The following is a 22,210-nucleotide window of genomic DNA, read 5'->3' as shown; positions in this document are numbered from 1 at the left end:
TGAGCCGTAGAGAAACCAGCCAGAAGCCTGTTTGCCCGAGTTACTTTAGGTCAGTGCCTTTGCTCCCCACCCCTTCGGCGTGGCTATGTGATCCAGTTTTAACACAGAGTCATTTGCCGTCGTCTCCATTCCATCTTTCCTTCATATCCTGGTTAAATTTCTTAAAGTTTATATACAGCAAACTTCACTCTTTGTGGCGACTCATTGAATTTTGATTTTGAATTTGTGTGTGTGTGTTTTCCTTGAAAACAAGATGATCAATACCACCTTAGATTAAGGAAGTAGAAAAGCTGATTTTACAATTCTCAACTCATCAGCAACATGGATGAAACTTGAGATGGTCATGCTAAGAGAAGTAAGTCAGAAAGAGAAAGACAAACACCATACGATATCACTTATATGTGGAATCTAAATATAACACAAAAGTTCCTGCAGTGGCACAGCGGGATTGGCAGTATCTTGGGAGCGCTGGGACACCGGTTCCATCCCCAGCCTGGCACAGTGGGTTAAGGATCTGGTGTTGCTTAGGTCGAAACTGCACCTTGGATCTGGTCCCTGGCCCAGGAACTCTATGTGCCTTGGGGTGGCCAAAAAAAGGGGGGAAAATAACACAAACTTATCTACAAAACAGAAACAGATGCACGGACATAGGGAACAGACTTGTGGTTGCCAAGTGGGAGGGGGATGAATGGATTGGGAATTTGAAATTAGCAGAGGCAAACTATTACTTATTGACTGGGTAAACAACAACGTCCTGTATCACACAGGGAGCTATATTCAATATCCTGTGATGATATCGTGGAAAAGAATATGAAAAAGATTGGATATATGCATATAAATCACTTTGCTGTACAGCAGACATTAACACAACCTTGTGAATCAGCCAAACATCATTAAAATAAAATTTAAAAGAAAAAGAAAAAAAGCAATGTTCAGTTCATGAAAGCCAGGAAACCCAGAATATAGGCACTGGCGATGATGTTAAGAATTCCCCCAAATCTCATTTTATAGTAGGAAGGAGTCATTTGGGGTTACAGGTTTTATTCTTAATTAGCCTTTTGATATCCTACCTAGGATGCTCCCCAGGATTCAGCTCTCTCCTGGCACCAGCAGGTTCAGGATTTGTCAGGGGGACTGTCCACCGCTTGCAGCTCCTGCACTTCCTTCCCAAAGCCAGAGAGCGAGGCTTCCTCCACCCTAATCTAACACGCTGGAAAGCGGAGGAGTACTCCTTTGCCTCCCACTGAAGACAGCAGGATGTTGAGGCGTTGGAAGTGGGATCCTGCGATTCAGGGCGTGGCTGTGGTCAAAGGAGACTCCGTTTTGCCAGGAGACCCGAGGTCCTTGCCAGTTCTTAAATCCTCTGACCTTTGGTCAGGGGGCAGGTCCGACCCAGGGCTTCCTTTGCTCCTCATCTTCCAGGGACCTTTCTTCAGGACGGTTCTCAGCTCTCCCTGGAGGCTCGTCATGGTAGCTCCAAACGCCTGAAGGGACACCTGGGACTTTGTCCCCGGCCTTCTGTGACCGCCCAGCCAGTGTCTCTGCCCACCTGTCTCAGCTGCCTTCGGCCTCGCAGAGAGCTGGCACTGGCTCCCTCTGCCGGCCGAATGGGAAAACTGCAGGCAGTATAGCTTGGCCATCTGTTGCTGGTGGGGTCTGTTCTGCCAGGGCCTGGTGCGCAGAAGGTACTGAGTGTGATTTCATGATTTTTGCTGAATAAATGAAAATAGACAAAAGTTTACCTTTGCAAATGAAAGAAGAAGTTCCCGTTGTGGCTCAGCGGGTCAAGGACCTGACATATTATCCAAGAGGATGCAGTTTGATCCCTGGCCTTGCTCAGTGGGTTAAGAATCTGGCATTGCCATCAGCTGTGGTGTAGGTCACAGATACGGCTCGGATCCTGTGTTGCTGTGGAGTAGAGAGGAGTCCAGTGTGAGGAGGCACAAGCACAGGGTATTAAACAGAGCTGAGGGTGAAGCGTAGGGTGTGCAGGGGCAGCCCAGCGCCTCTCCCTTCTGGGAATGACGCCCCCTCCTCTGAAGAATCTTCTCTTCCCTCTTAGAACACAAGCAGGTGCCCACTGCCCTGGCCACAGCTGGATGTAACAAAGTGGACAAGTGACCGACTGTGACCTGGCCCGGTGGTGCTCCTCCCTGGGATGTTTGACAGCCGGAGCTGGAGAAAGGGGTTTCTTTCTTTGGTGGCTGAAGCGAGGGGAAGCCATGCTTCCTGCCGAGCAGAGGGAGCCGGTCTGAAGAAAGGAAGGAACGAGCAGAGGGGAGAGAGGCAGTCCTGGTTGCTGTCAAGGCCCAGACTCAGGTGGCCCCGAGGCCCAGCTGTCCTTCTGAGTTTTATGAACATTCCAAGAACATTTCATTTTCGTCTTACCTTGTTTGGGTTGAGGTTCTATCACGTGCAACAATGACAGCAAAACCCCATGGCCAGTGCAGTTATTCTGCATGAAGTAGATACCAGATACTTGAGGAGTGACAGGGCCACGTGGGTCTTAGAGGCCAGGCATCCAGCCCTAAGGCCGAGATTGTCCAGTGCTGACCGGGAACCACAGCCGGGGGCCCTGGCTCTGGTGTGGCTTCTGCCCTTCTGAAGTGCCCTTGCAAACCCTGTGCCCATCGGCGCCTTAGGATAACCTCCCTCCATCTCGCCTTGTTGGGCCAGAGGGCTCTGAATTGCGGTGCCCATCAAGGCACAACTTTGGCATTCAGATGACTTTGGCCAGCCCTGACCTTAAGTTTTCAGTTCTCAATCTTCTAACTGTAGAGTGAAGATAATACGTGCCTTTTAGGGTGGCTGTGAGGATGACACGAGCTTAGGCATGAAGTGTACTGAACAGGGGGCTGGGTGTAGCCAGCATCTTGGAGTTGGCAAAGTCAATCCCTGTTCAGTGAAATAAATAATACAGTGATGAGAGTTTGGCCATTTACTTGAGAGTTTTTTTTTTTTTCTTTTTTTTAGGCCACGTCCGCTGCATGCAGAAGATCCCCAGGCCAGGGATCGAACTTGCACCACAGCAAGACGCCAGATCCTTACATTGTTGAGCCACCAGGGAACTCTGCGAGTTGATTCTTGATGTTTCTACCACAATCACATTTCTTAACATTTGAGGAGGGATATGAGGTGGTGGTGGGAGGAAATGGAAGAGTCGGAGGAACCAGATAGAAGAGGGAACTTCCGAGATTCTTTCTGGGCCAGAGACTTTTCTGGAACCAGGTCAAACGCCTTAAGTAAGTGATCTCATGGCTCTGATGTTAAATGGACCCAGATCTACAAAATAAGGGTGTGTCTTTCTATTTGTTCAGGCTGTCGTTTTATCTTACTCTCAGGATAAGACATGAATGTGGTATAGTCTTAAAAAGAACATGATTTTTGTTTGTTTGTTTGTTTGAGGGGGCTACACCTGCAGCATATGGAAGTTCCCAGGCCAGGGATCAAACTTTTGCCTTAGTAATGACCTGAGCTGCTGCAGAGACAATGCTGGGTTCTTAACCCACTGCACCAAAGTGGGAACTCCTTGATTTCTTTTTTATTTGCCAGTCGATCTAGCTGAGAAAATATAGAGAAAATGCTCTTAGAATTATAACATTACGCCCAAATTGCGAACTTTATGGGTTGTTATTATGGATGAATATCTTTATGTTGACCAAATGAAGAAGACAGCAAAACAATCCCTTTGAAATAACTAACCAACCCTACCAAATACAAAATTTCTATCTCGCCTTAAAAATGCATTTTCTTTTATAAAAACATATTTGTGGCAAGGGAGGAGAAAGGAAATAAGTTGGTCTTAATGCTGTAAATATTTATTTTTAAACAGAGAATGACTTAAAATTGTGACTAGGCATAAATTACTGTGTATCCTCCAATGGTTAAATAATGAAAGTAATGAGAATAGATAATAATAATAATACATATTAATTTTAAGGTGCCCCCAAGATGCATGTTTGACTTGAGATGATTGCGAATAATGTAGGTAGCAAAGGACCTATCTTGTTCAGAAGTTGTTAAGTATTATTAAAAGTGGTTCAGGGGAGTTCCCATTGTGGCTCAGCTGGTTAAGAACCGGACTGGTAGCCCTGAGGATGCAGGTTCAATCCCTGGCCTCATTCAGTGGGTTAAGGATCTGGTGGTGCTGTGGCTGTGGTGTAGTCCCCAGGTGCAACTCTGGTTCGACCTCTAGCCTGGGGGGGTATGGCCGCAGGGCAGGTGTTGTCCTGAAAAGAAAAAGAAGTGGTTCAGAGAGCTTTGGTGGTCAGAGAAATCAAAATTTAGTTATTAAAAAAAATGTTAAGGAGTTTCCTTGTGGTGAAGCAGGGTTAAGGATCTGGTGTCACTGCAGTGGCTCAGTTTGCTGCTATGGCTCAGGTTTGGGAACTTCCACATGCTGCTAACTCAGCCAAAAAAGAAAGAAAGAAAGAAAGAAAAAAAGGTGTTCAGTACTATACACAAAAAACGTGGTCCAATGTGAGACGACCTTCACTGGGTAATGAAATCATATCTAACACTTACTATTTACCTGGTTCTTGGTGTGCGTTAACTACATTCCATTCCGTATTTCCTGTAAGTCACCTTATAGCCTAAGGGAGACACAGCCACTACTTCCATTGTAGAGGTGGCAAAACTGAGGAAAAGAGTCTCAGGATACGTTGCCCTGGCCGTTCATATGGTGTAGAAGGCCTCATGCTTTGTAGGGATAAGAAATTCACCGTCTCCTGATCCTTGTAAAAATACAAATATCATTGATAGTAGATAATCTCAGAGATTTTACAGAGAAGGCCTTGATTCACTTTTCAATTCTTCGTTAAAATCTTCCTCAGAGCAAGAAAAAACAAAACAAAAAAACCTTCCTCAATTGACAATACCTGTAAGTTGACTTTTCCAAAATTGGATAGTCATCACCACCACCTTGCTGTAAAGTTCCTCCAACTTTCACATCTCAGATTTCCCTGGATTCTTGTGATTGCTGCATTCCCTGAAATAACGGAGACCAAGAGGTTGTGTTATGTGTTCCTGAGAAGGACCAGCTTGTTGTTCAGTCTGAGCTCAGCTGAGATACTGCTACGAACTGGTTGTGTGACTGTGGGTGAGTTAGCTTTTTGAGCCTTTATTTCCCCATCTGTGAAATGGGGGTAATCATATCTAGAACTCATAGGGTCACGGTGGACTTAAGTAAGGTAATACATATGCAGAACTTCAACTGCATAAATGCTTAATGAATGGTAGTTTTTTTTTTTTTTTTTAATGAAGCTCTATTTGCACTTCTTAAAAAAAAAAAAAATCCCCAAACCATAACTTGATGGCTCTCAGAAGTTACTACTTGGGAGTTCCCATCGTGGCCCCGCAGAAACAAATCTGACTAGGAAACATGAGGTTGTGTGTTTGATCCCTGGCCTCGCTCAGTTTGTGAGCTGTGGTATGGGTCGCAGATGCGGCTCAGATCTGATGTTGCTGAGGCTGTGGTGTGGGCTGGCAGCTGTAGCTCCAATTCGACCCCTAGCCTGGGAACCTCCATATGTCACAGGTGAGGCCCTAAAAAGCAGGAAAAAAAAAAAAAGTTATTACTCAACAAAATTTCTACATCAATCATTGCATTATTTGTCAAATTACTTTGAAAAAACTTTGCAGATTTTCCTTATTATAAAATTTCCCCCATAAACTTTTAATTTAAATACTGTAAGAGTCCTTGGTTTATCTCATGGCCAATGGCTGATGTCATGAAAATCTTAGAGCCTGTGATCATATGGCTTCATAAATGGGTAATTTCAAACTTTGATTCTGTCCTGAGCATCAAATTTAAGACAGGGAGAACCCATTGGTTAATAAGAGACCACCACCTCTCTTTGGCCTGTAAAATTTCCCTTGTTTATATAAGAATCGAGGTTTACACACAACATTATTGATAGGTTTAGGATTATTTTAGAAAATGAAAAAGGATGAGTAGGACCTGGAAATGAAATTGTTTTTGTGGCTTTTTTTTTTTTTTTTTTTAAGATTGGTAGCTGATGTTAAGGGAGAATTCTGTGGTTTTGTTATCAAAACAGCAAGATCCCCACTAAACAAATATTCTAATCAGCCTGTCCTCCAGCTGTTTGACTCGTGGGAAGTTGGAATGTGTAGTTTTGATAAGGGAGATGAGTAAAATTCTTTGTCTGGTTTTGGGTCTCTAGGTCATATTTTATCTTTGTTTTGAATCAACTATTCCAAAATGCTTAAAAGCAGAAGATACCTAAGTTTCTTAGAAAATCAGCCTCAAAGGATGAGATGAGGCTGAACAGTAACAACTTGAGTGGCACTGGGGTGTATTTTCTTTTTCTTTTTTTTTTGTCTTTTTGCTATTTCTTGGGCCGCTCCCGAGGCATATAGAGGTTCCCAGGCTAGGGGTTCGAATCGGAGCTGTAGCCACTGGCCCACGCCAGAGCCACAGCAACGTGGGATCCGAGCCGTGTCTGCAACCTACACCACAGCTCACGGCAACGCTGGATCCTTAACCCACTGAGCAAGGGCAGGGACCGAACCTGCAACCTCATGGTTCCTAGTCAGACTCGTTAACCACTGCGCCACGACAGGAACTCCTGGGGTGTATTTTCATGCTTGTTTGTGTTCTAAGTGTACTGCTCACATGCTTAAGCAGCCTGCGTCAAAAAATCTTATTACCGTTTTGTCTAAAATTTAGATGTGCTTTTATAGATAGTGCATTTGAACTTCTAAATAGGTGATTTTCACAAAACCCAGGGGTGTAGGAAGAAAATATAAAAATCCTGGTTTATATTTGATATCTTCATACTGCTCTATAGGAGCTCCTGCTGTGATGCAGTGGGTTAGGAATCTGACTGCAGCAGCTCAGGCTGCTGCCAAGGTATGGGTTGGACCCCAGCCTAGTACAGTGGGTTAAAAGATCTGGTGTGGTTCAGATTCAATCCCTGGCCCAGGAACGTCCATATGCCATGGGTGTGGTCATGAAATTTAAAAAAAAAAAATACTGCTCTACAAAGTATATGTCATACTATAAAATGCCAGTACAATTATATATATTTGTAAACGTACTTCTCTTAGGGGCAAGACTGTGCCATTTTTATTGATAACTGGTGCAAGGTCAAAAAGATGTGGCAAGTTCCCATGGTGGCTCAGCAGGTTAGCCTGACCTACTGTTGTGAGGATGCTAGTTTGATCCCCTGGCCTTGCTCAGTGGGTTAAAGGATCCAGAGTTGCTGCAGGTTGTGGCGTAGCTTGCAAACGTGGCTTGGCTTTGGCATTGCTGTGGCTGTGGCTGTGGCAGTGGCAGCAGCTGCAGCTCTGATTTGACCCCTAGCCTGGAAACTTTCATATGCTGCGGGTGCAGCGCTGAAAAAAAAAAAGACATGGCAAAAATATGGAAAGTCTTGCTATAGTCTTAGTGTTTCTCCAAGTGTGGCTGAAGAAATATCCACAACAGTTATGCAGATGTGGGGCCCCCACCCAAGACCTGCTGAGTCAGTCTCTGAGAGTTGAGACCCAGAAACCTGCTTTTATAAAACAAGCACACTGAAATTACAGGTCTTCTTTCCACGAGGACGTAGGAATGAACCCTGTTTACAGATGCGGAAACTGAGGCTCTGAAAAGTTTAGAAACTGGAGTTCCCATTGTGGCTCAGTGGTAATGAAACTTAAGTACCATCCATGAGGATGCAGGTTTGATCCCTGGCCCCACTCAATGGGTTAAGGATCTGGAGATGCCATGAGCTGTGGTGTAGGTTGAAAACACGGCTCAGCTCCTGTGTAGCTGTGCCTGTGGTGTAGGCTGGCAGCTACAGCTCAGATGTGACCCCGATCATAGGAACTTCCATATGCTGCAGGTGCTGCCCTAAAAAGCAAAAAAAAAAAAAAAAAAAGTTAAGAAACTTAAACCCAAGGTCATACAATGGGTGAGAAGCACAGGCTGATTCCACCCCGGATTGATTAGAGTTGAATAGCATCCAGCCCGTGTCTCCAGGTCAGAACTTCCAAAGACCTGAGGTCACCACACACGGTGGCAGACATCAACCACAGAGCCATCCCCTCTGTACTTTTTCTCCACAGGAGCCAGGAGAAAAGTGACATCTGAGTCTCATGTCACTAATACACACCTTTCATCCTACTCCATTTTTGCAAGTTCAAGATGACTGAAAAACATGGTCAGCAAAGCTTCCCACTGCTTGGCCCCAAACACTGGTTCTTTCAAGGGTTTTGTCTCAGTTTGGAAGTTAAGGTCCTCAGGGTCACTTGGCCTCTTGATGGAGATCAAACCTTCACCGGCTACTCAATGCCATGCCCTGCCCACCTGTCCAGAGGCCACCAAGCAGCCTCTGTATTCAAAGAGAGCAGGGCCATCGAGAGGGAAGAGCGTGAGTACTAAATGTAATTTCTCTTCTCTCCAATTCATATAGACGTGCTCCCACAGCCCTGCATTTATACCTTTGTCACAACGTATCCAGGTCTCATAACCAGCATTCAAATCTCAATTGCAGCATGATGTCTTCTCAACCAAAGGTGAAGAGTTTTGTCTTTCATTCAACAAATGATGTCTCCCCTTGCGCCACACACTACCCTAGATCTAGGCAAAAGGAACTTGTTTGTTACAGTCACTTTAACTGCAAAAAAATTGCTGACCGTCAACTCCAAGCAACTGACTTGAATGTGCTGGTAAGAACCAGCATATTTAACAAATTTGCCTAAAATGTTGTTTCTGAGAGTGGCTGAAGATGCTTCAAAAGTCAGCCTGTTTAGATATGTCTACTCTAACCTGATTCATTAGACGAACTTACAGATGTAGTACATAAATAGATGAGCAACTTTTTTTCCAGAAATTGACAAAGTGTTAACCATAGAAAACAAATGCCAGTGGTCTCTTTAATTATCACCAGCTCTAAAATAGATTTTAAAATGAAGGAGGTTTAATCCAGAAGTAAACAAAACCAGAAAGCAATCATTTCCACATTTTCATTATAAAGAATTGTTGTACAAATAGGAGTCCTCTAGGTGAAGTATCAAGTTCAAGCCTGGAGGCCACATCCCTGTGTCTGCTCACAAATGACAAAACCCAGGAAGTCAGATCTGTACGCATGTACTTGCATCTGGTGCCTCTTCATTCTTCCTGAGGCCTCCTGATGGGAGAGTTAAGATGAGAAGATGTGGGGAATTCCTGTCGTGGCGCAGTGGTTAACGAATCCGACTAGGAACCATGAGGTTGCGTGTTCGATCCCTGGCCTTGCTCAGTGGGTTAACGATCCGGCGTTGCCATGAGCTGTGGTGTAGGTTGCAGATGTGGCTTGGATCCAGCATTGCTGTGGCTCTGGCGTAGGCTGGCAGCTACAGCTCTGATTAGACCCCTAGCCTGGGAACCTTCATATGCCAAGAGGGTGGCCCAAGAAATGGCAAAAAGACAAAAAAAAAAAAAAAGAATGAGAATATGTGGGGAGGTGGCGGTGAGCAAGATAGAGGTGGGGGGTTAAGAGATACAAACCGCTATGTATAAAATAAACAGGCTACAATGAATATTGCACAACACAGAGAATATAGCCAATATTTTATAAGTAGACCAGAACTTTTAAAAGTTGTATTATCACTATATTGTATACTTTTAACTTCTAATATTTTACATCAGCCATACCTCAGTTAGAAGGAGGAGGAGGATGCAAGGAGGAAAAGAGGAAGAAAGAGAAGAAGCAGCAAAGGAAGAGGAGGAGGAGGAAGAAAAGAGATCATCTGGTCCTCAGGATCTGGGGCAGAGTGAGACAGAAAGAGGAAAACAATGACGATACGACAGTCACTGAACGTGGTCAAATGGGCGTGTGCTAAGAACCTCAAATTTTCTTCATTTCCTTGGAGATCTGGTTGGACAGTTATAACAATATGCTACCATCTGCCTTGGAAACCAGGGGACAACATCCCATTTCATAATTAGATGATAGTTCACGGTCCCCCAGTAAAAAGTGAAACGAACTTCTTAGCTTAGGAAAACTACATGTAGGAGCTCCCTTGTGGTGCAGTGTGTTAAGGATCCAGCGTTGTCACTGCAGGGCTTAGGTCACTGAAGTGGTGTGAGTTCGATCCCTGGCCCAAGAACTTCCACATGCAGTGGGTGTACCTCCACCCCCCAAAAACCTACATGTAACATAGGAATCATCTTATATCAAAATCAAGATTTAACCTGGTAATATCTAGGTGATGCTATTTGCTAAGGTCATGGAGACTGTGATGTCTACTGTAATCACAGCCACTTCCTCATACTCGATGTGCAACTGCCCAGAATGTTTGGAAAGCATCACTATCGTCAGCATCACTGTTCTGATGAGGGGTGGCAGCAGGCAGAAGAAAAAAAGACATTACACAGAGCAGGAATCTTAGCTGCTAGATAACTTGGGGGGGGGGTGCATAAAGCTAAAATCTGGAGCTTCTTTTCAATCTCAATTTTTCCTCTGACGTCCTTTGGTGGAGACTGGATACTGGGGTAGAGAGTAAAGGGCCCAGGCTGCTTAAAAAAAAAAAAAAAGACTTGAAATTCTTGGTCCTCTGTTAAACTTTTTGAAGCAGTCACATAAAAAAATTTTTTAAAACTTAAGAGTTAATCATGGCGAACCCTCTGCAGCAGTCCTAAAATGTGAAATTAGGTTCATATGCAAATGCAAAAGTGTGTTTCTACGCCAGGAAGAGAGACTTGCCTGAATGAATACCTCACCTTACCCTTTTCTGACCTTTCTTCTTGCATCCTTATTTTGGAGATACCTTCTGTGGGGAGTTGGGATGGCTGTAACTTCCCAGTGCTCCTTTTTCCTTGAACCAAAGGTTTAGACCCCTTCTGTGTCAAACTAAACAAGATCAACCTCTTGCAACTCAGCTCTATCTCAGGCTTTTGTGTGTTGAGGACCTGGTGTGGCAGAGATTGCAAGGAGACCATCTTTGAAATAGTAAGCATTTGGTGTACTAAATACAACAGCAAACACACCCACAATGTAATCAGCAATGCTAACTGTTTTATCCTCTAAGGGGTCTGAGAGACCTTGTATGTAGAGATGGCTCATCACCAAACACAGGGATGCATACGCCCATTAGGCTCAGAAATCATGTTTTATGTCAAACAACTACCAAAATGGAGCAATGACATTCTGACAATTTCTACAAGTACATATTATTATTATTCCCACTTAACTTATGGGCAAATATAGAAGGGATACATTACTTGGCCAAGGTCACATGGCAAAGGTGGAAATCCAACCAGTTTTTTTTCTTTTTTTCTTTTTCTTTTTAGAGCTGCACCTGCAGCATGTGGAAGTTCCCATGCCAGGGGTCTAATCGGAGCTGTAGCCGCTGGCCCACACCACAGCCACAGCAACACCGGATCCGAGTTGTGTCTGAGACCTACACCACAGCTCACAGCAACACCGGATCCTTAACCCACTGAGCAAGGCCAGGGATGGAACCTTCATCCTCATGGATGCTAGTTAGATTCGTTAACCGCTGAGCCACAACGGGAACTCCCAACCAGCTCGTCTTGACCACCCTCTCAATCCTCCATTGAGCCATGTCAGAATGGCTGTCCTTGGTTTTATAAATTAGAAAGCTGAAACTCATTCTTCCTTAAGGTAAGATCTGCAGGTAGTCATGGCGTCAAGAGTCTGAACTAGAGATAAGAACCAAAGCCATTCTTGGCAAACTGACCCAGTCTCCTCTTCAGCTGTAACTTAATAGTCTAGTTTTTTAAATTGGAAGAAACACCAAGGGTCACTAATGCTCTGTCTGGGAAAGTCAGAACCACCCTTAAGACACAGACGCAGGTGTTGTTATATTTTAATCACAATCAGACATTACATGGTGTAAAACATTTCATCTATCTCTTTGCTGCTCCAAATCTCATGAACTTAAAACCCAAACAAGACACCAGCCTCTTAAGGAATTATTTTGACCAGAATCCCCAGTCCCAAAGGAAATTAAAAAGTAATAATGTAAAAAAGTTAAGGTCAAGGTGTCCTGATATCACTGCTAATGACTAACCATTTGCTTAGGGGAGATGCCTGCTCCACCTAGAAAGCTGCTGCGCTTAACTCTGTCCAACAAGTGGTGAGTTATTAGTTTCCTGGGTGATTGTCCCTGAAGGTAAGCCATGCTCCATGGTTACATTAGGCACTTTAAGTTGGGGTAGGTACCTTTCCCAGGTTGGATATGAGGTTTGGCTCTCAAAAGCAAGATAAAGAATTTACAGTGGAACAGAATGTGCTGTGAATCTATGCCCTTGGGAATAAGCACTAGGATTTCAGCACATTCTCTAGAACACGTGCACCAGATGTTCTGTGGCGGGGCAGGGCAGGGGCGAAGGCTGTTGAATGTCTCTGCACATGCTGTGGACATCAGCAGGAGGGCGCATTCTGAGTTTTATTCTGGGGTCCTGAGTGATCGCCTGCCTAGACTGGGGGACTCTCCGAATTTAACAAGCTGCCTGGAACAGCATCTCATAGTCATCAGACAGATGCTGGGTGTCAACCACCTTGGGTAAGGCTGCACCCAGGGAGGCTGCCCTGGTCAGCTTTGCATCTAAGGAGCAAATGCATCCATCCCCACGTGCTCGGCTCGACACGAGTTTATTTGCTTGTGCAAATCCCCTCCCCTAATCCACCTCATCCACCTCTTCCCCTGCCGTAGCTGCTTCTAAGGCAGCAAGGGCTTCCGCCACCTCCGCGTCCTCTTCCGCTGGCTCCCCGCTCCTGTCTCCAGGCGAGCCAGGGGCCTCCTGCCACCCATTTCTAGAATCGACCGCAGGCACGTCCTGAGTAGGATCTTCTTTAAAGTAGGCACTCAGAATTTCGGTTGCCACGGCCTCGTTTAAGGAATCCCAGCTTCTCTTCACTGAAAACGGCATATCCAAGCCCTGCTCTCTTGCCCTCGGGTACGTGCCCTCCTGGGGCTCCTCCTCACTGGGGCTCTCGAAAAGACAATCCTTTTCTTTGCCGTCAACACTGTCTTCGGCTGGGCCATCGAACTGCGGGTAATCCGGGGTGGGTATCCGGAGGCCGTGGTCCTGGACTTCCCGGGGGGGATGTCCTGCAGTGGAAGGCGCTCTGGAGTCCCCATCTCCCATGACCTGGGTCTCCTCCAAGGCCAGCAGCACGCAGTCCGGTGCCCTGGCGTTGTCTCCTTCAAGGAAAGGCTGACTCTGGGGAACCCTGTTCGCCCTACTGGCCTGGGAGCCCCCGTCTCCCTGGGGGGGCTCGGGATCCCCTGGGAGCTGCAGGGCAGTAGCAGGGCCGAGGCCATTGACTGCACTGCCAGGCTTCTCTGCACAGGGTCCCCCCGCTGGGTCCCCGTGAGGGAGAGGTCCCTGGGGTGGGCGGCAGGGCTCAGGCTGAGCATCCTGCCCGCTTGTGCTCGCGGTCCTCACTGAGTCCTTGCTCTGAAGGTCACTTTTAGGCACTAGCACTTCGCAGCTCTGCCTGCCTTTTAATTTAACACTGTCGTCTTCATCTAACTTGCAGCTGTTTACTTCGTTGACATAACCAGGGGAGGGCACTTGAACTGGGTCGAAGAGATAGCTGGGTGTGAAGATGGAAGATCAGTCAGGCTAAGTATTCATTAACTTTATTTATTGATAACTCTATTGACATCGAACTTCACGATCAGTACTTTCTACTACAGACGCTGCTGCTTTCTACTATTCCTGTAAATTCCTGTGATCCATACTCAGTTAAACCCATATGTATGTCTAAATCCAATAGATATAGATGTTATGAAAATGTTCTACCAGTTGGAAACCTATCTTAAGAAGAGATCCAGGAGTTCCCGTCGTGGCGCAGTGGTTAACGAATCTAACTAGGAACCATGAGGCTGCGGGTTCCATCCCTGGCCTCGATCAGTGGGTTAAGGACCCTGCGTAGCTGTGAGCTGTGGTGTAGGTTGCAGATGCAGCTCGGATCCTGCCTTGCTGTGGCTCTGGTGTAGGCTGGTGGCTACAGCTCCGATTAGACCCCCTAGCCTGGGAACCTTCATATGCCGCAGGTGCAGCCCTAGAAGGACAAAAAAAAAAGACAAAAAAAAAGAAGCAATCCAAAGGAGAGTGGGACAAAGGCAAAGAACAAAGTTGTTCATGAAATTTGCAAACAACCAAAAAAAAGGTTTATAAATAAAGCAAATTCCAATAACAGGAAAATAAGTGGTTATGAACTGATGGTACAACCCCTCACTGGAATATTATGTAGTCCTTAAAATAAGAAATAAGAAGTCTGGACTTGCATGCAAGATACAGACATTAAATGTTTTTTGAATCAAGCCTACCATCAGATTATAATTATAGTGGAATAAAACATATGGGTGTGTGTGTGTGTATCTCTATCAATACACACATAGATATAGAATAAAACTAACATAATCATGACAGTTTTATTTGTTAAGGAAACAAAACCATCAGTTAATTTTCCTCCTTTATTTTATGTAGAATTATATTCATGTTACCCATATTTTTTTGAGATAGAATCTGGACAAAATTTAAAGCCTGTATGTAACTGGGGTGATTTATTTTCAGTGATGCCATTTCAGGGGATCTTCTAAAACCCAAGTTTTTCTTTGCACTGAAGCTCTCTGTAGAAACGTAAATTCAACCCAAACTAAATTTAGTCTCAGAGAAAGACAGTGTTCCCAACATACTCTGAGCATTGCTCAAAAAAAGTTTAAAAATCTAGGGTCCTATTTTTTTTTTTTAAGCCATGCCCACTGCATGCAGAAGCTCAGGACCAGGAATTGAACTGTTGCCACAGCTGCAGCTGGAGCCACATCAGTGACAGAACCCATGCTTAACCTGCTTCACCACCAAAGAAACTCCTGGTCCCATGTTCCTTTTTTTTTTTTTTTTTGGTCTTCTTGCTATTTCTTGGGCCGCTCCTGCGGCATGTGGAGATTCTCAGGCTAGGGGTCCAATTGGAGCTGTAGCCACCGGCCTACACCAGAGCCACAGCAATGCAGGATCTGAGCAGCGTCTGCAACCTACACCACAGCTCACGGCAATGCCGGATCGTTAACCCACTGAGCAAGGGCAGGGACCGAACCTGCAACCTCATGGTTCCTAGTTGGATTCGTTAACCACTGCGCCACGACGGGAACTCCCGATGTTCTTTTACATAATGTTAAAACAGTTTCAAACTCTTAATTTCCTGGCAATGCTGGTTATGTATGCCCCGAGCTGGATAAATGTGCTGAATCCATGCAGGGTCTTTTTTTTTTTTTTTTGCTTTTTAGGGCCATACCCACAGCATATGGAAGTTCCCAGGCTAGGGGTCAAATTGGAGCTACAGCTGCTAGCCTACGCCACAACCAGAGCAACTAGGGATCCCAGCTGCATCTGTGACTTACACCACAGCTCATGGCAACACCAGATCCTTAACCCAGTGAGTGAGGCCAGGGTTTGAACCTGCATCCTCATGGATCCTAGTTGGGTTCGTTAACCGCTAAGCCACGAAGGGAACTTCTCCATGCAGGGTCTTTAAAAGTGCTTCCACGGTAACCACAAATTTCTCTATTCAGATGAGATTATTTTTTTCCAGCTTTACCTTTGTATCATTTTGCAGCACCTGCACCCCATCTGGATTACTTTTTGTTACCATCTGGAAAAGAAAGCATACAAAGGAGAGAAGAGAGTGAATGACATTTTAATAGGCATGAAGTTTGCTTTGCCTTTCCTAGATGCTCAAAGTCAAGTTATAGTTTTTGGCAAGAGGCTAACTAACGTGTGCATCAGGAAGGACACCTGTTACCTGGACCACCTGGATGTATTTAAAAATCACTCAATCAGAGTTCTCAAACATTGACTGATGCTTGTCTCTGTGCTAGACCTTCTTCCCAACCCTGGGGCTGATATATGTTGTCTCCATTTTTCAAATGAGGAAAAACAGGTTGAAGAACGCCAGGGAGAAAAAGTGGGACTGAAGAGGATCTGAGCATTTGCTCTTGCACTGCCTGCTACAGGGGACCCGGACTTGACCACGGTGTGGCCCCGGGCAGGGGCAGGCGGTCTGAGAGAGTGGAGAGGTTTCCTTGCCAGGGGATTAGCTACTCAGTATTAAAGGATGTCAGGATACGGCAGCTGGTCTGCGTGCTCCATGTTACAGACCTGAGGACGTTACAGCTGGAGTCATCATCACAAACTTTACTTGGAGTAAACTGCTCCGTTTTGCCTTTTCCACCATGAGGACGGTCTGGCTTCACCATCCGTGCTCTCCACTCTCATAGTTCAAGGACACGGCCCTTTGGGCTTCCTGGTGGTAGATGGACTCACCTTTGTGCTCCTTTCATTTCTTCCCTGCCCTCTCCCCCTGCCCTTTCCCAAGCTGCATTTCCCCGCATGATTGCCCTCTGAATAACCTTCCCTTCATGTAAAACTGACCCTGCTGTTCTAGTCTTTTTTTCTGAAAACTCTAAAAATTAGTGTGGAAGAATCTTGAGGTCATCCTCCAATTTTTTTTTCCCTTTTTTAGGCCTGCACCTGCAGCATATGGAAGTTCCCACGCGAGGCGGCACATTGGAGCTGCAGCTCCCGGCCTATGCTACAGCCACAGCTCACAGCAACTTTGGATCCTTAACCCGCTGAGTGAGGCCAGGGATCAAACCCCCATCCTCATGGATACTAGTCAGGTTCTTAACCTGCCACAACGGGAACTCCAATCATCCTCCACTTCCGCTCCAGTAACTACAAGCTTTAAGAAGGGGAGCCAGTGACAGAATCTAAAGCCCAGCCCCGTTGTCTCCATTAGCTGCATGTGCTATATATAGGGAGGGGGAGTGACGCACTGTCAGCTGTGTCACTGCCTCCTTTTCTCTCTCGCCCTTCTTCCAATCATGAATTTTCCAGGATGCACTTCGTAAGACTATCATAGAGAACGTGACTGGTGCCTTTTAGCAAGTACGGACTAGTTGGCTGGTTAGAGGAAACTAGATTTACAATGATAAATAAAGCCACTAATAGCCCCCTCTGTAAGGCTGAAAAATCCCCCCCTCAAGATAGCCATCGCCCACATTCTAATCCCTAGAATTTGTGACTGCCACCTCATATGACACACACACCAAAAAAAAAAAAAAAGAAAAAGAAAAAAAGAAAAAAGTATTTGCAGATGTGATTACAGATTTGAGATGGGAAGATTGCCTGGGTGATCTGGTTCCCGTCCCAGCTGTGCCTGTAACTTCGGGCCTCAGCTCTTTCATCTGTAAATGGGATTAGTGATCTAGCTACTACATAACGGCTGTTGGGGATTATATGAATTAATACTTATAATAAGCATATGCTTATTACTCAGTTCTGTCTGGATATAGCATGTTTCACAAAAAAGGATAGCAGTTTGGCACCTAAGAGAGAAGTAATCTAGTTGCCATGACATATGCACACAAACAAGAGCACGAACAATGCCGAGTAATACTTGTTTCCAGAATAAAGGCCAAATTGTATATTTCAAGCAACAGGGGCACCGACTAAAAGACACAAACCCCAAGTGCAACACGAGTTTTGCAGAGAGAGAAATTACCCGGGGCTTGGCTAGCACCATGAATGCAACTTTTTCCTTCTTCAAAGCACTCTCCATGAAATTACCCCATTTCCCAAACCCAGGATTTTGTTCCCAGCCTCTGCTCCCCACTGATGCCCATTTTCTTCATGAATCATAGATCAGCTGGATAAATAAGTTCAAGAGCCCCATGTGCGCCTCCTCCCTGCCACCGGCCCCTCCCCTCCCCTCCCCCTTCACAACCTGCTCTAAAATCCGGGCCCTTTCCAAACTTGCAGTACCTTTGTTTATCTTGGAATCTGTTTTTAAGCAGTCAGGAGGATGGGAGGCAAGAAAAAGTCAAAGAAAAAGGCTTTGGTGTGTTGAGAGAGGGCAGACTGCAGGTCGTAATAACGTAGTTGAAGCAATCGTGAGATATGAATCATTGAGTAATATCAGGTAGGTCAACTTTAGGATAATGCATTTGAGAGCTGTAGGTGGGGAAGGTTTTCTTCTGAAAGGAAGACAGAGCCTTATCCCGAGCGACACATTAACATCTCCAAGGCTGATGAAGGTCGCTTGGACCCTGGGGCACCCTCCCCAGGGTATCCCCACCCTCTCCTGCTGTGGCTGTGGCCACACAGCAACGAGCCTGGATTTCACAGCCCAACTCCAGAGCCTCTACTTCCCCGTTTCTTCGAGAACAGATACGTCATCTGTGGCTTTCACACCCCATCCCCCACCTGCCCTGAAAAACCACAGGACCTAGATTTTTCTTCAAAGCCATGTGATTATGAAAGATGCTTTGATGGCTCTCCCGACTCAAATCAAGTTTCCAGTCCCCTCTTCCCCCACGGCCGCCTTTCAGGCTGCCCCATGTGGGTTTCCTGCAGACCTGGTCTCCTACCTGCAGCCCGGCTCTGAGCCTCTCCCCAGCCCGGCGGAGGCAGCCTCTTCCTGGTTAGAGGTCCGGCCTTCTCTCACTCGGCCCAGTGTTCTCCTTCCCCAGCGACATTCCTTCTCTCAATGAGACAAGCTCTAGCGTCCAAGGGTGAGTGACCGCTGACGAAAAGGGTGGGGACTCACGTATTCACACCCAACCCCTGCCTGCCCCCGTTTACAATTATTCTTCCTTATATGATCACTCCTGACATCGAATTCGATTTCTCTTTTCATGTGTCATTCCTGCACCCACGCCTTGCTTTTAGCAACCAGCTCGCCCATGTCCAGGGGCAAAGAGGAAACACTCCAGGTCCAGCGTGAAACGTGGACATTGGAGAAAAAAAATATGCGCCCTTTTGAAGTAAAGGCGCGTTCCAAACAGGCAGCCAGTCCTCTTCCTCGCCCCCCTTGCTTTGCCAACAGCGAGCTTAAAGGTGAGAACGCAGTTGTCCAGTACCCTTTATTATTGGGCAGAAGCTGATCTGCCTTCTCTTTGGAGTATGAAAGAACAACAGAGAAGCAAAGGGCAAATCCTTTGCAACCATCATCTGGTTTACACAGGAGAAAAGCAAATACCATTAGGATGGTGTGTCCATCCGCCGCTGGCGCCCGCCTGCGCCCGGCGTCCTGTGTTGGGGGTTGACGCCTGTCCTGTGTTTTGTGTTGAAATTAAACATTCCTGTGTTTGAAGATGGGCATGTTAAGGTCCCATCAGTTCTAAGTCAAGTCTCCTTGCTGGAAAATCCTGTTTCACCAGGGGGTTAGTGAGGGAGGTAGGGAGAAAAGGGGAGACGGGTGGGGGGAGCCAGGAGTTTTCCAGCCCGGCAGGGAAACTGTCTGATCATCCACCACGAAGTCCGGGAATACAGAAAAAGGTTCAACCCAGTCAGAAAGGGCTGCCTTTGATGGTGATGATCTTAAAGAATGACAGGGACTGGAGTTCCCGTCGTGGCACAGTGGTTAACGAATCTGACTAGGAACCATGAGGTTGCAGGTTCGATCCCTGGCCTTGTTCAGCGGGTTAAGGATCCGGGGTTGCTGTGAGCTGTGGTGTAGGTTGCAGATGCAGCTCGGATCCTGTGGTGTGGCTGTGGCTTAGGCCGGGTGGCTATAGCTCCGATTAGACCCCTAGCCTGGGAACCTCCATATGCTGTGGGAGCAGCCCTAGAAAAGGCAAAAAGACAAAAAAAAAAAAAAAAAGACAGGGACAGGCCCAACGGACACAGGAACCAACCTGTAGGGGTTCTACTGCCCAAACCTGAACAGCTGTCGCCTCAAAATAAATACTATTAAAAGGATGATAATCCACCGAAAAAACAAGGATCTATGTATGAATCCACAGAATATACATTTTAAAAAGGGGAGGCTCTGACTTACAAATAGAAAGCCAGCTGATCAACATACAAGGCATAATGGAACTAGGGAAATCACTAGTGAACCACCACCATCATAGTAATTACTGATTCAAGCAAAATTCATCAATGGATGCTGAGGCTAATGGGTGAAAATGTGAGGAGAATGGGATTTTTAATCTCAACATAGCTCCCCACCACAGGCTTAGGGGTAAAACAGTATCTTTACAGTGGAGAAACCTGGCTGGCAGCACCTAAATCAAATAATTAAAGTAACACGGTGAGTAACGAGGCTAGTTAGGCTTGGATGTGACATACTGAGAACTTGGCGTCAGTTCTGTGATTTTTCTGCCAAAAGAGCATAATCTGGATCGACACAGATTCATTCATCAAACCCAAGTTGAGGGATAGTCTACAAAACAACTGATCTGTACTCTTTTAAAGAAAAATGTAATGTTATGAAAAACAAAGACAGACTGAGCTACTTCTCCAGATTAAAGGAACTTCCAAAGAGACACGTCAACTGAATGCAGTACATGATCCTTTTGTAAGAGGTCATGATTGACAGAACTGGTGAAATCCAAATAAAGTCTATAATAGGTGAAAGGATTAAATCAGTGTTAACATCCCAGGTTTGATCATTGTACGGGGGTTATGTAACAGCACGCCCTTGTTCTCAGGAAATTCACAGTGAAGTATTCGGGAGGAGAGGAGCACAGTATCTGAACTCATTAAAATGATTCAGGAGTTCCCGTTGTGGCACAGCAGAAACTAATCCAACTAGGAACCATGAGGTTGTGGGTTCGATCCCTGGCCTTGATCAGTGGGTTAAGGATCTGGCGTTGCTATAAGCTGTGGTGTGGGTCGCAGCTGCGGCTCGGATCGCACTTTGCTGTGGCTGTGGTGTAGGCCGGCAGCTACAGCTCCGATTAGACCCCGAGCCTGGGAACCTCCATTTGCCGCCGGTGAGGGCCTAAAAAAAAGCAATAATCTGATGTCAGTTTTTGTTCCGCTTGTCTCTGGCTAGGACCTAACCTACAGAAAACCGCTGCTATTAAGCTATTCTCTATAAAGAAGCACATGGGAAAAGATCTTAAAAAGAGCTCATGAAAAGCGCATGGACCCTTCTTAGATTTAGCTGTCATACTGCGTATGTACTAAAGACTTTCTGGAATAGCCAGTCCCGGGCCCTAGAACCTGGAGGCAAAGAAGAGGTTTCCTATCCTGAGGCTGCCCCATCTCAGAGCGGGGCTTATGTCCAGTGTTTGGTGTTCTCAGTGGTCTGCCTCCTGTACTGAGCACAAGCCCCTCACAGGCAAAGCCTCACTCAGGGCAGCATCCAGCTTGCCTGCAGGGAGCCTGTCACACCTGTTATTCAAACGAAGGAATGGCTGGGGAGTGACAGGTGTGAAGGAACAAATGGGGAGGATGAGATTTTTAGGCATTATCCCAGGAGAAGGTCTTCCCCTTTCCACGATCAAATCTCACTCCACCCAGTGGTCCAAACCCAAAAGCCAAGACCGTGAAGTGAGCCGAGAGAGATGGGAGGGACGGTGGTTCCCCTTCCCGGCTTGGGAGACAGCGGAGTCTCCGTTACGGAATTCCAGGGGCAAGGGCCATCTGCTTTGAGAGCTGTAGTCAGCGAGCTTTCAGAGCAGCTGCTGGGAGGTGGTTTGAGTTGATGGAAGTTGGGGTGCTTAAAGACAGACATGAGAAAATTAAAACACTTAAATTTCCACTCCATTTGGAAAAACCAACTTGTCAATGTTTGGAAAACAGTCCGGGATTTCACGTGAACCTGGCCAGGAGGTGAAGTTGAAAAATACCGGGTGAGTCACTTCTGGGTCTTGACCTCCGGGACTCAAGTGGTGTGGATAAAAATAACTAGCAGGCACTGCTGAAGAGTCCACCAGGTGGTTTGCAAAGGAAGTACAGACTGCCTGCCCAACTTTATAGGCAGTATTGAATTTCCAGTGAAAAAAGGACAAGAAAATAGATATATTTTTTCTTTTTCCCGCCACACCTATGGCATATGGAAGTTCCCAGGCCAGGGGTGGAACTGGAACTGTAGCTGCCAGCCTACACCACAGCCACACCAGATCCGAGGCGCATCTGTATCCTACACTGTAGCGCACAGCAATGCCAGATCCTTAACCCGCTGAGCGAGGCCAAAGATCGAATCTGCACCCTCACGGACACTATGCTGAGTTCTTAACCTGTTGAGTCACAACAGGAGCTCCAAGGAGATAATCTTGACGACCCAATCTATTTCCTCAGCAGAACCATTTCCTCTGTTCTGGGCAGGCTTTGAAAACTCTCTGGGACAGAATTTTCTAGGATGTTCCCTTTTCTCCTGAAGAGGCTAAACTTTAGAAATTTTGGAGAACCTGACAGAGTATAAGAAAAAAATTTTTTTTCTTTTCTAGGGCCACA

At 46.0% G+C, this 22,210-nt stretch overlaps 1 protein-coding gene across 3 annotated transcripts in view; it reads right to left on the bottom strand.

The window, feature by feature from the left end:
* Positions 1 to 11,801: 11,801 nt before the first annotated feature.
* The window catches only part of C10H4orf19 (chromosome 10 C4orf19 homolog), an 88,683-nt gene continuing 78,274 nt past the window's right edge, over positions 11,802 to 22,210 (bottom strand). For 2 of the 3 annotated variants that reach the window (XM_047798823.1, XM_047798824.1), the window contains 2 exons: positions 15,561 to 15,614; positions 11,802 to 13,553 (listed from right to left, as the gene is read on the bottom strand). In XM_047798823.1, coding sequence (XP_047654779.1) covers positions 12,632 to 13,553; positions 15,561 to 15,592 — 954 coding nt within the window. In that variant the 5' untranslated portion in view covers positions 15,593 to 15,614 and the 3' untranslated portion in view covers positions 11,802 to 12,631. Of the gene's footprint in view, positions 13,554 to 15,560; positions 15,615 to 18,390; positions 18,819 to 22,210 lie in introns of those variants that run through there. The other variant, XM_047798825.1, reaches the window with a different exon arrangement.

Source organism: Phacochoerus africanus, chromosome 10 (genome assembly GCF_016906955.1).
Source record: "Phacochoerus africanus isolate WHEZ1 chromosome 10, ROS_Pafr_v1, whole genome shotgun sequence".
Lineage (NCBI taxonomy): Eukaryota > Metazoa > Chordata > Mammalia > Artiodactyla > Suidae > Phacochoerus > Phacochoerus africanus.
The sequence above is the reverse complement of the archived record's forward strand: the minus strand, read 5'-3'. Positions and strand labels throughout refer to the sequence as shown.